The sequence below is a fragment of the Halyomorpha halys genome, unplaced genomic scaffold, assembly GCF_000696795.3.
Source record: "Halyomorpha halys isolate HHAL.00 unplaced genomic scaffold, Hhal_1.1 Scaffold1.1, whole genome shotgun sequence".
Lineage (NCBI taxonomy): Eukaryota > Metazoa > Arthropoda > Insecta > Hemiptera > Pentatomidae > Halyomorpha > Halyomorpha halys.
In genome coordinates this window covers 1340248-1356135 of record NW_027115366.1, presented here as the reverse complement: position 1 = coordinate 1356135, position 15888 = coordinate 1340248, and the positions used below count along the sequence as shown (strand labels likewise).

General features: G+C 29.2%; 2 protein-coding genes and 1 long non-coding RNA gene across 3 annotated transcripts in view; 2 read left to right on the top strand and 1 right to left on the bottom strand.

Moving 5' to 3' along the window:
• LOC106677663 (fanconi-associated nuclease 1) overlaps positions 1–4980 on the top strand; it is a 30603-nt gene extending 25623 nt beyond the window's left edge. Inside the window, exons 10-13 of the mRNA XM_014415756.3 lie at positions 716–844; positions 1392–1520; positions 1606–1717; positions 4183–4980. Of these exons, the coding sequence (XP_014271242.1) occupies positions 716–844; positions 1392–1520; positions 1606–1717; positions 4183–4241 (429 nt within the window). The 3' untranslated portion in view covers positions 4242–4980. The remainder of the gene's footprint in view (positions 1–715; positions 845–1391; positions 1521–1605; positions 1718–4182) is intronic.
• Positions 4981–8150: 3170 nt separating this feature from the next.
• LOC136797025 (uncharacterized) lies at positions 8151–11038 on the bottom strand. The gene is made up of 2 exons (XR_010844826.1): positions 10557–11038; positions 8151–10478 (listed from the first exon to the last, which is right to left on the bottom strand). It is a non-coding gene; the product is annotated as an uncharacterized lncRNA (long non-coding RNA).
• Positions 11039–11130: 92 nt separating this feature from the next.
• The window catches only part of LOC106685779 (putative leucine-rich repeat-containing protein DDB_G0290503), a gene marked incomplete in the record, with an annotated part of 41669 nt that continues 36911 nt past the window's right edge, over positions 11131–15888 (top strand). Inside the window, 1 exon segment of the mRNA XM_067052430.1 lies at positions 11131–11448. Within this exon segment, the coding sequence (XP_066908531.1) occupies positions 11386–11448 (63 nt within the window).

Here is a 15888-nt window from a genome sequence, read left to right as displayed (position 1 = left end):
TTTTTATTTTTCTATACTTACTGTGGTTGTTATCTTGTTCTGTTTTTAGCCCTGAAGAAGGCTAGAAACTCTAGCCGAAACGTTGGCACATTAAAATAAGTTAGTCGTACTTATTTGTGTTTTTCATTGACCGCATCCCCAACCATCTTCTCCTCATTCATCATCCACGGTCAACTATTTCTCATAATTAATATAATGAATAAGATAGGAAACATACTTGCAGATGGAAGGCGAGCATGAAAATGAGAGGCTGACAGGAAAAAGTGAAAGTGATTCACTCTGTTAATTCTTTTGTCATTTTAATTATTATATTTTGCTTATACACAAATAAGCAAATAATATGAGGTGTTGATAGTTGACAGTAGATTAATATGTGGAGAAGATGGTTGGGGGGGAGGGGAGGTGCGGTCAGCAAATAAACATAAGCTTATTTATTTGTTCCGACCTGAATTCGAGGTTTTCATCAGGATGTTAAGGCAGACTCAGTCTATTCAGAACCTCTGCCTTAGCTCCCTGATGAAGACCTGAAATTCAGGTCAAAACATTGGCATGAATAAATATTTTTTTGTTTATTTGTTTATTATTAGTCCGGAATTTTTAGAAAACTCTTGAAAAATTCTGGAGTTCCGACAGACATGCATTACTATCATTTTCAACCAACCATCTTTACTGATTGATGCAATTTTGATTTCATTTTTCTTTTTCATGATTTCAGAAAACATTGGATCAAATAGCTGAAGAAACTGCACCAGGGTACTTGGAAAAAATGGCAAAGAAATATGGTGGGATTGCTGGTCCTGTGGATTGGAATTTATTACTGGAGAAACCTGGAGATCTTGAAGAGGTTATGATGTTAAAAATAACTAATTATATTAAATTAATTTTAAAAATCTGCGATTTTCTTTTTACTTTCTAAGCCTATTCAATACTGTCTCATTAAAGTTATTTTATAATAACTATCAATCTGAGTTGGTTAAGAGGAAGAGAGGAGAAAAAAACTGTTGTTATCCCTGTGTGGGTTGCATTGATTTATTGCATAGAGCCGATTATTTATTAACTATATTCCATAAAATCTCTGTAGGACAGTTTGCCCAATCCCTTCGCCATTGTTATTATTTATTAAGTTAAATATATTTCATTTACTAATATACTATACCATAACTATATCTATTATGTTTTTGTTTATAGATTTCAAATATTTATGGTTGTAACATATTTTGCAAAGTCTGTTACTTTTAATATACTATCATAAATAATATTTTGATTTGTATCTAAATCTTTTTTTGGTTTTATTTAAAACTTTTCTCTTTTCGGTTTATTTCAGACAACCCATTATCTCCTATATATTATTCACTGTTAAATGTAATAAATCTAATTAACTTTATTTTCAGGCTAAGCAATTCTTATCCTGTCTTACTACTGATGTTTTTCTCCATATTGCAAAATATCTTATACAAGACTACAGATCAAGAAGGAGCGGACTTCCAGATTTAACACTTTGGAATCCCTCATCTAAAAAAGTATAAATATAGTGATTAGAATTTCAATCAATAATTATAATAATCCTTCTTAAAAAACAGTAATCAAATTTTTAAACTCTTTTAGTGCATTTTTGTAGAAGTCAAAGGACCAAGTGATACACTCTCTCCTAATCAGATTAAGTGGCTTCAAAAATTTGATGAGTTTGGAGCTAATGCTGAAGTTTGTCGAGTTAACAGTGAGATATTTTCTTTTAATTATGTTTTAATTTTAATAATTTTTTTTTAATATTCGACTATAGCATTTTTAATTATGGTTTTTCATCTTAGGACTAATTATGAAAAAAAAAGGACAATTAAGGGTTCTTTGCATTAGCTATAGGCTGGTCATCCATTATCTTAGACTCTGATCATCTAAGTCTTCTCATTGGAATCCTCACACAAGACTGAAAAGGCAGGAAACTACACATTGATTCAGACTATTACTGCACTTACTAGACAAACGGTCTAAACTTCCAATCCAATACCCAAGACTGACATGACTATAATAAGGCCAATCTGAACATACAGAGTTGAGCTTTGGGGCTCCACTAAACCTTTGAATTCCTCTCGTATCTAATCTTTACAATCCAAAATCCTTTGTAAAATCCTCAATGCTCCTTACTTTGTCACAAATAAAATCATACATAAAGATCTTAATGTTCCATGTGTAACCAATCTAGACCGAACCAAATATCAATCCTGCTATTATAAACTCCCTAACCATCCAAATCCACTAGTTTCTAACCTTGTTTCCTCTTCCATTCCTGACAATCCTCTAAGGCGCCTGAAAAGAAGATGGGCACGAGACCAGATAATGTAAAATGTCATTAGAGTTCTACTTATGGGTAGTTTTTCTACATGCCTGTATCATTATGATCTGGTCCAATAATGAAAATTGGAAAACAAAGCCAAAATTTTGGAACTTTTTAATATTTTTGCTTATAACTATTTTTCAAAGATTAAAAGTTTGTATGAAATTTAAGTAGATAGAATTTCTTTAAAAATGTTAATGTTATGTTTTATTTTTTCAGCCTGAGATAACTTTAGAGCGTGCTTAAGAAAGTTTGTTTTTTGTTTTTCTGTGATGCAAAAAATTCTCTTGTCTAGTTTGACCTAGATATATCAGGCATTTGAAAAAAAAAAATTAGTTTCAGGCATGTGACATTGATACTTTGGCACAAATGGATAGTTAAAAGGGATTGTTTTTATTTTTCACAGATAACTGAAAAGTGACTTTTCTTAAGGGCGCTCTTGTGACGTTTGAGTTTGGCCAAAAATGAAATACAATAAACTTATTTGTTGGAAATCTTTTTTACTTTAATTGTAAATAGAATGTTTAACTTCTAAAATCACTTAGTTTTCTTCTTACAAGTGATAAACTGAAAAAGTTCCAAAATTGAGATGTTTTTCCCTATTTTTGTTGTGAAACTGGTGGTTGGTGAGGTACGAAATTTCAAATTTGAGATTAGCATCAGATTAAAGATATTTATCTGACAGCTCCAAATATTTTACGGATAATCTTTCTCTCCAAGACCATTAAGTTGTGCTCACCAACCTTGGAGATAGTCCACGTTTCATCCACGAGCCATACAGAAGAATTGGGGGATTAATGTTTGTTTTCGAGCGCACCAGGATTACTCTTAAAAAAAACCCAACCATAATAGTTACAAAATATTGTGGTTCATGGAGGGTTTTATAACAAAGAATAAAGAGTGTCTTTCTCTAACGGATGCCAACTGCAAACAGACCTAAGAACAAAGAAAACAGCAAAGTTGTCCCATGATCTGAAGCAATGTTGCCATCAACCGCAGTGCTTTATTCATAATTGTTGTGTATTGGCGCTACATACTGTGAAGGTTCAAGGCCTCGCATGATGTTCTAAGGAAATACATCAGGCGTTTCTTGACGTGGTTTTCATATGGTGGGTTCGTCACTCCCATGCCTATTTTTGTGAGTGCCACCTAATGGCTGACAGGCCTCACAAATCCCCGGGGAAAGATTGTGAGTGAGTATTGTATAATCTTATGCTTGAAAAAATCCTAGGTATGACCGGGCTCGAACTCGCAATCTATGAGTTGGCAGACAGGCACGTTACCACACTGCTACCGTCACCCCCTTATTCAGAATTCTATTTACAAATTATTTAGATCAACAACAATTATTAGAGAAACAAACAATTTTAACTACAAATCAAATTATAAAGCTTATTTTCTACAACAGAAAACAAGATAACAAACAAATTGAATTTGGGATTTCCAAGTTAAGGAATGGATGTTGACAGTTGTGTAGTGGGGCAGGAACAGCGTTTTTCGGCCCACTCTGCTTTTTCCAACAATCCTATATATTAATATAGGTCTGTGTTTTTTCGAGTCAATAGCTGAATGGGTTTTTAAATAGCTGTCAAATAAATACCTTGTAAAGGGGTGGTGGCATTCTGGATCCCCCGATGTTATTCTATTCTCAGAAGATGGTAAGCATTCCCACACTGGAAAATTTATGACTACACCACTCGATGTTGAGTATTTGATAAAGTTTTAATTTAATGTTAAATGTATGGTTATATTCTGTATTGGAGTACATTGGTATAATTATTTTATCAATCTCTTTTATATTATCTTTAATGTGCTCTTACCTTTTTACTGATGGATCTTTTATGTTCCAGCTCTTAATACCGGTCCTAAGAATCAGGGCAGAAAAAGAAAACTTGCAGAAGAAGCATAGGATTTTAAATATTTATTTAAAGAAGTTTATATGTTTTGTATATTATTATATTATTGTAAAAAAAAAACAGTTTTTATATTATTTTTTTCTAACAGATCAATGGCAATCAATGAATCAGTAATTGTATGAAAGGTAATATTTTTTAAAGATTGAAAATACTCTCTAAGGCAAATTTAAAAAAAAAAAATTATATTTTACTGGTTGGTTCTTTCTACAGAAAGTTTACTCAAGTATTGTTTATATCATTACCAAAGAAAAACCAGAATGGCTTTTATCATTTATATACCCGTTTGTTTTATACTATTTTTTAAGTAGTGGAATATTGATTTTTTTGTTGTAAACACTAAGAATCAATACAAGAGATATTCGGTCGGCAAAAATGGTTACTGAAGTTTTTGGCATTACTGGCTTTTTTAAAACTGATTTCATATATTGTTGTAAGAATCTTTAGGAAATTTGTTTTCTTAAGAGAATTATGATGGTAATAAGTCATTGTAAGTGGCTGCTGGTCAAAAGTAAAACATTGTAAAAGTTTTCATTTTTGCAGTTACTACTTGTTTATGAACAAATGCTTCATATTATAGTATCACTATTTTATATTTTAAAATTTTCGGTAGCATAACAAACTGTTAGATCCCCTGACCATTGATTAAGTACCAAAGGGACATCCTGACTTGCAAATATAGTTTCTGTGTTTTAGCTGGAACTGTGAGATTTGCACCTTAACTTTCCTTAATTCTTGATTCATTAATTTATTAAAAATAGAGGACTTATGTTAAAACTTCGGCCAATGATAAAGTAGTAAAGTTCTTGTTATACGTGTGTTTCCCTTTGCTGACTGATCAAGCACACAAGGCTTGGAGGAAAGAAACAAATTTAAACTAAAGCTAGCAAAAAAAAAAAAAAATTGAGAGTCCATAAAATTTAATTAACTAATAATACTGTAATTGTTAGCACGGACACTAATAATACTTCTGGGTTATTTTAACAAAAAATTAAACATCAGTTTTTTGTTTCCTTTGAATGTATGTATAAAATAGATTTGTTTATTTTAACAACTGTTCGATATTTTTTTCTTTCAATTCAACCATTGTAAACAAATTTGAAATTCTTTTAACAAAAATTACTATGTAAGAAATTATTGAAATATTACTACTCTATAGTTTTTTAATGATTAGATCTTAAGGTATTATTAGTTTTTAGGATTATTTATCCTGGAAAATTGTGATATTAGTTTTATTTTTACCTCATAATGTGGTGTTCTGCTTGGAATGGTGTGTTTGTTTCCCGCCTGGGTCAGTTAATATTTATTTTTTTGTGTTCCCATAAAATAAATCTTGGCATTCTCATCTGATAAGTACCAAGTTCCTTTACGGTAGGTCTGGCTTTGGAGAAAAGGAAAATAATATCCACTTGGCAGACTAGCTCTCTGTACCAATATCGTATAAGCAATTCATTTTAAATAAATTATTTCCAATTTTGAATTATAATTTTTTTTTATGATTTAATAATTTTATATGTATAATTATTAATTAAATTAAGTATTTTATTTGTTTATATATTAATAGAATTTTTATAACCTAATAACCAATATATATTTTTTTTTATGGCAATAAAATATTTGTCAGTACTATTTAATAATTTGATTTGTTCAATTCATATTTATTGTTAGAACCTATTGAACCTTTATTTGCTTTAAAGAACCAACCAAAAAATTGTACATATATGATTAACTGTAAGTTCATTTTAAGAAGATGGTCAGGTATGCGGTAAATAAATAAAAAAAATAAGAAAGGAAAGATAGTAGTAACTATTTCTTTTCAGCTAACATTTCGAACTAATTTGTAGGGCTTCATCAGGGCTATATAATAAAAAGATAAAAAGTCAATGAAAGGGTAAAAGAGTGATAAAAAATATAACATAAAAATGTAAAGATGGTGGTATATAAACAATAAAAAAAATTAAATAAAGTAATAAAGATAAATAAGGAAAGAATTATTAACTAAACTAATAAAGTGAAAAGATCCATTAATTTAATTAAGTGAGGAGATATAATAGCTGTTATAAAATGGTAAGTATAACAGGTAAATTATTATTACAGATTACATAAAAATGTAATGTAGAGGGAAGAATGTTGGATGAGTAAAAAGGTAAAAATGAGAATGTAAGAGTTTAGAAAAAAGGATTTTTCAATATTATTATTATTTTTATGGGCGACACAGACCATGGAGGTCTAAGTCCTCGCATGTGTATTAAAAAATACATTGCGTGTTTCTTGATGTAGTTTTTTCGTTGGGTGGGTTCATCATTCCTACACCTATTTTTGTGAGTGCCACCCATTGGCTAACAGGCCTCACAAATACCTGGGGAGAGACTGTGAGTTTTGTATAATTTTATGCTTGTAAAAATCCTAGATGGGGCTGGGGCTCGAACTCGCAACCTTCGGGTTGGTAGGCGAGTGGGCACACTGCCCCCTATTGCAATTTAATAAGAATAATAAAGATACATGATAATATAAAGTAATCAGACAATAACTTAATAGTAATGAGGTAGTAAGCAAAAAAAGAATTGTGTTCATAACTTTTTCCTTGACTTTTATTCTTATCCCCTTTTTCCATCTTTTAGTGTGTACTTTATTTTGATATTTCTTTTTTATTTGTTATTATTTAGGTTTTCATTAATTGTCTAATACCTTTTTGTAATTCTTGTTTATTTATACTTTTTACTGTACATCTTATTTTTCTTTAATTCACTTTACTAAATTATGTTTAGCCACACCTTACTTTACTTCTATTTTATTTTGTCTATTCTCTTACTTTATATTATGCAACATGGGAGACATGGATCTTTTAACGTGTATCGGTCTAGAAGATGTTATCAGGATGCGGACCAACTAGGAGGAAGAGTAAAATTGTATTGGACTGCGAGAGGGAAAATGGCATAATATCCCACTTCCTGTGGCGTAGAAAAAAAAACTTTATTTAAGTTGTTTGTATATTTTTTGGCCCTGACTAAGCCCTACAAAATGGGGCAAAAGGTTGGCTCATATTAAGTAGTTTAATTACTATTTGAGATTTTTTTTTCTTACATGCAGTCAATCAACGATCTTCCAATATGAAAAATTTATCAATATTATTACTCATAGGTGATTTCACAAAAATTTTGGTTAGTTTCTTATTACATACAGAGATGGGCTAATGTTGCCATGGATATGGTATTTATTTATCAATGGTTCATTCATGAATAACGGTCGTCTCCATGACGATTTAACTATTAGTTACAACTATAGCTAATTTTTTCTCATCTCTGATTGCATATTAGTTTGAATGCAAAACAGAAAGAAAAAAAAATGGCCGAGGAGGGAGAAAAAAGTGACATTCGAATGCCACTTCTCTAATTACTTTTAACTTAATTTGGAGTTGCACCAAATAGTGAAAAATGGTGTTGATGGAAAGTAAATTTTAAGATTATATATATTGCCTATAACTCCTAAAACAAAAAATAACCTTTAATATAGCAGTGTAGGTTTCATGTTTTTACACTATTTTTTCCTCTAATTTTATTTACAAAATAATGATTTTTTATAAATATCCAGTTTTTATTGTCAAACAAATACACTCAAATATAAAGTGTTTTTTATTTAATTAGTTCACACTTATAATAGTTTGAAAACGTTTGCGTAGACACGAGTGAAGTCATGACACTGGCACCAATGGGGACAGTTTATTGTGCTTAGTTTGTTTTATAAATGTATATTCAATTATGGATATGGTAGTTTCTTATTTTAAGTTAAACCATGGATTGTAAAATAATATAAACCAAACTGTAATTTAAAAATAATCATTTAACAGTAGGTCTTGAAACTTCATATGAAATTTATTGGATATTAAATAAATAAAAACACAATGATTAATTTTTTAAGTGCAATATCTTATTAACATACAAAATGCAATATAAGTAACACCTTCTGAAATCTGTATGTAACTAATCCTCTAATAACAAATCGGAATGCTGATGTGTTCACAACAATCATGCAAAGCTAGGAAAATTCATTTTAAAAAATAAAATTGTATTCTTCACAACTCTGTTATGATTTATTATAGAATATCAATTCACTAACTTTATAGATAATTTATTTTTCTAATCAGAATATCAACTAACTTCTAGGGATAAATATGGCAGTGAAAAAATTGATTGACAAATCAAAACCTATGAAAATAATGTTTCTTAAACTTATTTAATTCTATACTCCACAGAAAAAAATTAAAATAAATCATATAAGCACCACAAGATACATAAAAATAATAATTAGATTAACTTTAATATTTTTCTTTTTTTTACTACAAATATTGGTAATAACACAAAGCATAATTTTTTTTTTAATCTAAAACAATAGCTTATAATTGTACAGATCATTCAAATAATATACTATTCTAGGTTTTTTAATATATTTATAGAAAAGTGAACAATTCATTTAAACATAAGAATACTTTCCTCACAGAATTATGTACATATATATTTAATTAAAGAAACAAAAACTTCAAACAAGAGTTTAGAATTACTGTTAACATTTTTTTCCCCTATATTTCTTTTGATAAATGATTTTAACTACCAAAAACGTGACAGATACATATTAATTATTATTAACTATTACTCTTTGACTCTGCCAAACAAATTTAAAATGAGTTTTAGAACCTTGTTTGCAGCTTTGATACAATTGTTCTTACTTAAAAGTATACGTAATTTATTATTCAGTCCTTGAGAAGTTCAATACTTTTTGAGTTTTAAATTTGTACTTTAATGAAACTTTGTACTGTCAAAAAAGCCAATGTTAAATTGACATTTGGTTATTACAATCTACGGCTAGCTAATTTTTTTCCTTAAAATAGAGCCAGCCAAAATAACAACAATAAAATAAATACAATCCAAAGAGAGTAAACATTGACGGTACTGTTTTAAATAAAACATTTGATTAATTATTACAAAATGCTGAATTTTTTTAATAAAATTTTACTGATATGTAAAATAAAGACAGATTTCAACCTTCCTGAGACTCATAGACATAACCATACATATATATTTTTTCAAATTTGTATGACATTTACTGCAAGCAAAACAGAAGGAGGAACTTATGATAAACGAGGAGACAAGCTAAAGTTTAAAGAAAAAGAATTGGCACTAGTGAATTTGACCTTTTCTGACGGAATTAAAGCAATCTGTAATCCAATCGATTCAAATCTAAATAATTAAATACATTTGATTCTAAACCTTTTCTGTCAACCTCACACTTTTCAACATAAAGATAAATTAAATGAATTTGACAGTGGAACCTATCTTAGAACAGACAGCCTTATGTGCAAGTTATTCTGGTATCCCATATCCGAAAGTGAAAATGTAAGTTATAACCTAATGAGTCCTCTAATGAACACAAAATATAACCATTATAAAACTACACATTAGAACTATTCTTCCCAATATCTTTAATTATCAGATCTATCATAATTTAAGCTATAAAACATGAGATGCCAAATATGCTCATCTTGAAAGCTGAATTCTAACTTGTAAGATAACACAAATGATTAAGTCGAACCAAAAGTAATATATTTTACCACATCCATTAAAATATTTCGCAGGAAAGTATTATGTATATTAATGTATTTCCATGCTTTTTAGTTTTATTCTTTACAAAACTTTGAAAGCAAAACCGTACTTTGATTTAGGAAATCAAGATTGTACATGAGAATAATTATTTTTAGACTAGAGATGGCTACAATAGACAAGATGGGAAATTAGATCATTTATTAGAAAAGAAAAATATTGACTCGTAAATATAGTATTGAATTAATGCAGAATAATTAATTATGAGTACCCAATAGATTAAGAATTCGGATATATTTTCCTTACTAAAGAAATAACTTGTAATAAATTAATAGCACCTTCATTAAATTTAATGTAGACATACAGAATAATAAAAAAAAATTAAATACAGAGGATACACATGATCATTATAATAATGCTAGAATTTGTTCAACAATGACCCACTTAACAGTTCAGTAAAATCACATAAGCAGATTGATTATGAAACTGCTAAATTCATAACTATTTCATATGCAAATTTCAATAAGTATAATAGCCCTAATCTAAATGAATATAATATGAATTAAAATAAACAAAATCCAGAGTTATGGACTTGATTTTTGTAAATTGTTTCAGATGAAACTGACTGCTGTTTAGGATCTGAAATTTGATTAAAAAAATTATCTATGATGAACTTCTGAATAATAACTTATGGTTACTAATTATACGAATTTATACCTTGATGGCGTAACCGTTTCACTATATTCTGTTCCGCTGGAATGGACCTTTTTCTACATACCGAGTTTATTTGTTCACAACTTTTAGAATTGGATGTATCAACATCCATATCCTCCACAATTGACGTTTCTGGAATTCTATGGTGTACAAAATTTGTAGATGTCACAATATCTGATGGCAAACTAACCACATCTCTCATCTCAAGACCTAATAGAAAACTATCACTTATATATTCTGAACGCATACAGAAACCTTTTCTATTGCCCCAACAAGTATTACCATTTGATAAGGCAGGCATGGTTGAATTATAAATAAATATGACAAGTCTACAATATCTTCAATAACAATGTTATTAGTTATATAGGGAGCAGAAGCAATTGGAATTCTATTAAAATATTAATGCCAAAAATTAGGTAAATAGTAAATCATTAAATAGGAGAAAATGATTTTAAACGTACATGCCAACAACAAATGGATTTTAAAAGTAGGTAAAGGTTATGAAACCTCCGGAAAGGTTCTACTCCTTCCAACTCTCCACTGTCCTATTTTAACATATGTTACTCTACAGTATTTTGTAAACTGTTTAGTAAGAGATGAAGTGTTTATTAGTTCTTCATTTATATCGTTATAATTTTACATGAGAAGTTAGTAGTGAAAATACAAGAGTTTTTTGAGTAATGTAGTTGTTGAAATTTAAATGGCTAGATTTAACTGTATATATTTCATGTGTTGTGAAAAATTTAGGACTATTAACCAGTGTAGATGGACAAAGTTTCGAGTCTTTCATTTATAGTATTAAAATTTAAAAAAAAAATTATAAAGTGTCAAAATGGATAGTGAACAAATTACTGTAAGTTCTACAGATAGGGAATATAAGAAGAAGAGAGTGGAGGTATATTTCTTCCTGTCATTTATTCTGTTTACAATCAGTTTTTATTATTGATTGAAGTTTTTTTTTTATGTTTTTAACTTACTTATTTCAAACTAAGAATCCTAGAAAAGGTTTTGAAGTAGTATTTCATCGACATTTTTAATGAATAAATATTTTAAAAATGAATTATATTTATATTATATTTGAATTATAATTATGTGTTGCCATTTCTCCAGTTGGCATCATTATATTTTTTAAGTGATTAAAGAAATGTGAATATTTGGTAACCTGATTTCAAAGATCAAGGACATAGTAACAACAATAATCTTGCTGATTCTTGTATTTCCTCTCCAAGAAGAAGATTATTTATCCTTGCTTATCTTCATATACTTAGTGAATTAATAATGTTATTATTCTCAACATATAATGTACTTTTAATCTTTTGAAAAACAAGTTATTATAGTTCATGATTTAGCCATTATTTTCTCAGAAATTTTAACAATTGGGGTAATTTTATTGTTACATCTTAATATTTTTCTTTTTAATTTTACTATAACATTTGTTTCATGTGTTTCTGCTTTAATATTTTTGAATAAATTTATGTTGAAATAAATATTGGTTACAGTACTAAAATGTCACTTTAAGTGACAAGTGGGTGTGTACTCACTTATTGTTCTATTGTTGTGAGTAACTTAAACTATTATTAATACTGCTTGATTAAGCTGTCGACTTCTGCTCTCTCAAAACGGATAATAAATTCCTAACAGATCCTTTTCAGTTGAGTTCAGGTCCAAATTGCATAAACACGAATCACTTTATGGTGTTATGGTATATCTTACCGTTATTGTCGATTAAATGAGTACTTGTCCACCCACCATATTGATTTAACATTTGTGATCTAGTATCAAAATATTATTGAATAAATCATTAGTTAATAACTATTCTGGTTGTTACATGTTGCTTTTAAATTTTATTTGATTAGAGTCATCTTTACCTCTTGGAGATCGATAGTTCTTTAAATAAAGTTGTGATTCAGTTTCAAAAAATTAATTTGTGGTTGCGAGTAATTTCATAAAATTGATTACCAGTCACCTATTATTAAGTATCAAGGCCATCTAGTGGTTAGTTTACATGCTCAAAACTAACCTGGCTCAAATTCTGATAGTACACAAAGTCTTTCTCTTGACAGAAAAACGATAGGCTTGTCAAAGATGGGAACCTTGCTTTGACTATGTAAAGGTTCTCTTATTCCCAAATGAGCACTTGACTTTATTCAGTGGATAAATTTGGTGGTTGTGGTTTAATGGAATAAGGAAACCAGAAGTTCCCAAACAAGATGCCTTTATCAAATCCTGTCCACTGGGAAAAAAAAAAGTTAAGACATTCTTTTTATTAGGGATATGTAATTCGTTAACGAACTAATTCAAATGAACTATTCACAAAAAGGAACTACTTAGTTCAGTCAGTCTTTTTGTGGTTCCAAGTTCCTTAGTTCCTTTTTCTTGTGGACTAAGTTTAACTAGCAAATTAAGTTGAAACTATCGCACTATGAGAATTCATTGTGAAAATGTTTTATAAAAATCTTGATAATATTCATAGTGAAATCAAAATTTATTTATTTACTTTCTCCTTTGATCTCAGTAATAATTGTGCCAGGTATGTTAACCCTTAGATGTATGATTTTTTTAATTTCTATTTTTAAAAAATTCCTAATTACTTTTAAGAGTTATATAAAAACATTTAAAGAAAATTGGGTTTAGATTCTTAGAAAATTTAAATGTTACTTGAGAGGGACACCATGGATTTGAGTTATAATTTTATGACAAATCAAATTGGAAGGAAAATTTAGGATAGCTAAATCCAGCAATATTTAAAAAGCACCTGAAATTGAAGAACGGCATGAAACCCTCCATTCCCACCCTCTTTGTTATACTAATAATATATACTTAACTAATAATATAAACAAAATAGTTTGTCCTTGACCAAATTGAAAAACGGCATGTCATACATCGTAATCTTGTCAGTTGGTAGCAGAATTTCATTCTTATCAGCCCTGATGAAGCCCTGCAAAGTGGGACGAAACATTGGTTTACAATAAATAGTTTTCTTTTATTATTTTGGTGCTTTTATTGACCGCCACCCGGACTATCTTCCTCCAATCTACTTCATATGGTCAACTGTCTTCTTCCAATATGAATAAATAGTTTTCTTACAAGTTTCTACCTTTCTAAAAAAAAAAAAAGAAGAATTTCCTAACTTTTTTTTTCATTTAAAAATTAAACCAAGTCATTAAGACTTTATTTTTTATTTTATTTTTCTACAACCTTGTTATATGTCTTATTTTTACTTGCTTGTAATAGTTTTCACTCTAAAAGGTCTTTCTAAAATGATAATTATTGACTGAAAAGATTTAATTTTCTTATTAAAAAATGATATTTTTTTAGGTAAATACTGTTCCTAATATGTAGAAAGAATCTAGTAAACTGATCAAAAACAATTTTTTGAAGCAGAAATGGGCAAAAACTAGCAATGGATGTAACTAATAGCTAAAATTGCCATAGAAAAGACACTTGATTCATGAATGAATCATTGATAAATAAATATCGTATACTTGGCAATATTAGCTATTAGTTTCAACTATAAGTACCTAATTTTTGTCCAATAGTATTTTGAAGTGTAACTTCTTTACAACTCAAGAAAAAAAAAAATTATATAGAAATAAATTGATTTTGTGCAAGAGATGAAACAGACGTGGTGGAGGGGTGGGGGACAACGCTGGTTAATTCTAGCAGGACAATTTTTATATTGTTATTGGATAGGATAGTAGAAGATTATAGGAGCTTATTAAACTCTGAATTGCTGATCCAATTGAGTGAGCTCCTATTTTCTCATATTTTTTATTTATTTAATACCAGATCGGTATTACATGGTACTTGGTGGACCTTACATGGTTAATGTAAGAGGTACATTTTTTTTTTAACAATTGATTATGGGGGTATAGTCTCCTACAAAAGATACCCCTAACTGTATACAATGTTATAAATAAAACAAAAAATTAAGATAAAATAAATAGATTAAAATGATAATTCTTAATAAAAGATAAAAGTAAAGGTAATAATGTCATTTATGGATTTATAAAAATAAATAATTGACTTTAATGAAAAAAAAAAATGAAAGTGCATTTAAGAAAAAGATGAAGAGAAAAAAAACAGTGAAATTAAGAAAAAATAAAATTTTAGAGTGACAATGACAGAACTGATAAATATAGAATTTATAACAGGATGTCCTGCAGTAACCTCAGCTTCAGTCTTCCGGTTGTGGTTGGGTTTCCCAAGTTGTAGTTCACTGCTCCTTTAACTGTAGGTAGCTGAGAGTGGAACTTCATGAATCTTTTTTTGATGTAATCCTTTATTGTCTCTATTTGTAACTCCCGATGCAATTGGCTGGTTCTTACAAACCAAGGAGCATCCACTGCAATTACGACTTTATTTTGAAAAGATTATTTTCTCATAGTCTCCTATTTCATTATATTCAATTTTTCTGTTAGAATTGACTTAGGAAAAGGCTTTAATTATTATTAATATTACTAATAATTTAACACTCTTTTCCAATTTTAGCCACTTTTTTAATTTTGCTTAATGTAACAAGTACTCGAACTTAAATCTTCTCTTCTCATTTTAAATAAATGTTTCAAAAGTGGTATTAGACCATTGCTAAATAACGGTTTTGTAAGGTAGGTTGGCCAGGAGGGATTGCCTTCTGTTATTTTTGGTGCTATGATCTCCAATTGTGAGATTCTGACAGGTCGTATGTCAACCAATATACTTGCTATGTCTTAAAGGTAAGATAAGTTTTGCTACTTTAGGGTGAAGAGGGTGGGTTTCACGCTGTTTTCCAGTTTTAGCCACTTTTTTAATGTTGCTCGTTTTATGTTTCACTCGTTTACTTTCACAGTTTTACTCATAAAAGTTTCAAAGTTTCGCTAAATCAGGGTTTAACGAGGCAGGTTGGCCAGGAAGGATTGTAACAACTAAAAGGTTGTTCCACTCAAATGGAAAGCATATGAAATATGGTTTGTATATTCCTAATAAATCTAAAGTGAAACATGAGATTATTTATTTATTTTTTATTGCTTTGAATCAGTGGTCCGTGGACAGTAGGGGGGGTGTGGGAGAGTCTGACAGCTCATTTTTTGCGAAGACCTATTGTTGGAATTATTTAATTGTTAACCTTTTCTAATATTTTACTATTAGTTGAAATGCTTTAACAGGTAAATCCACTATGAAGGTGCAACAAAATGCACTTTTTAGTAACCTCATTTTTTGAGATCAAAATCTATGAATAGACTATATTTTTTTTATATAGGGAGATGGTCAGGGTTGCGGTCAAAGGAGAAATAAAAATAGTTTACAACTATTTTTATTTCTCCTTTGACCGCAACCCTGACCATCTCCCTATATA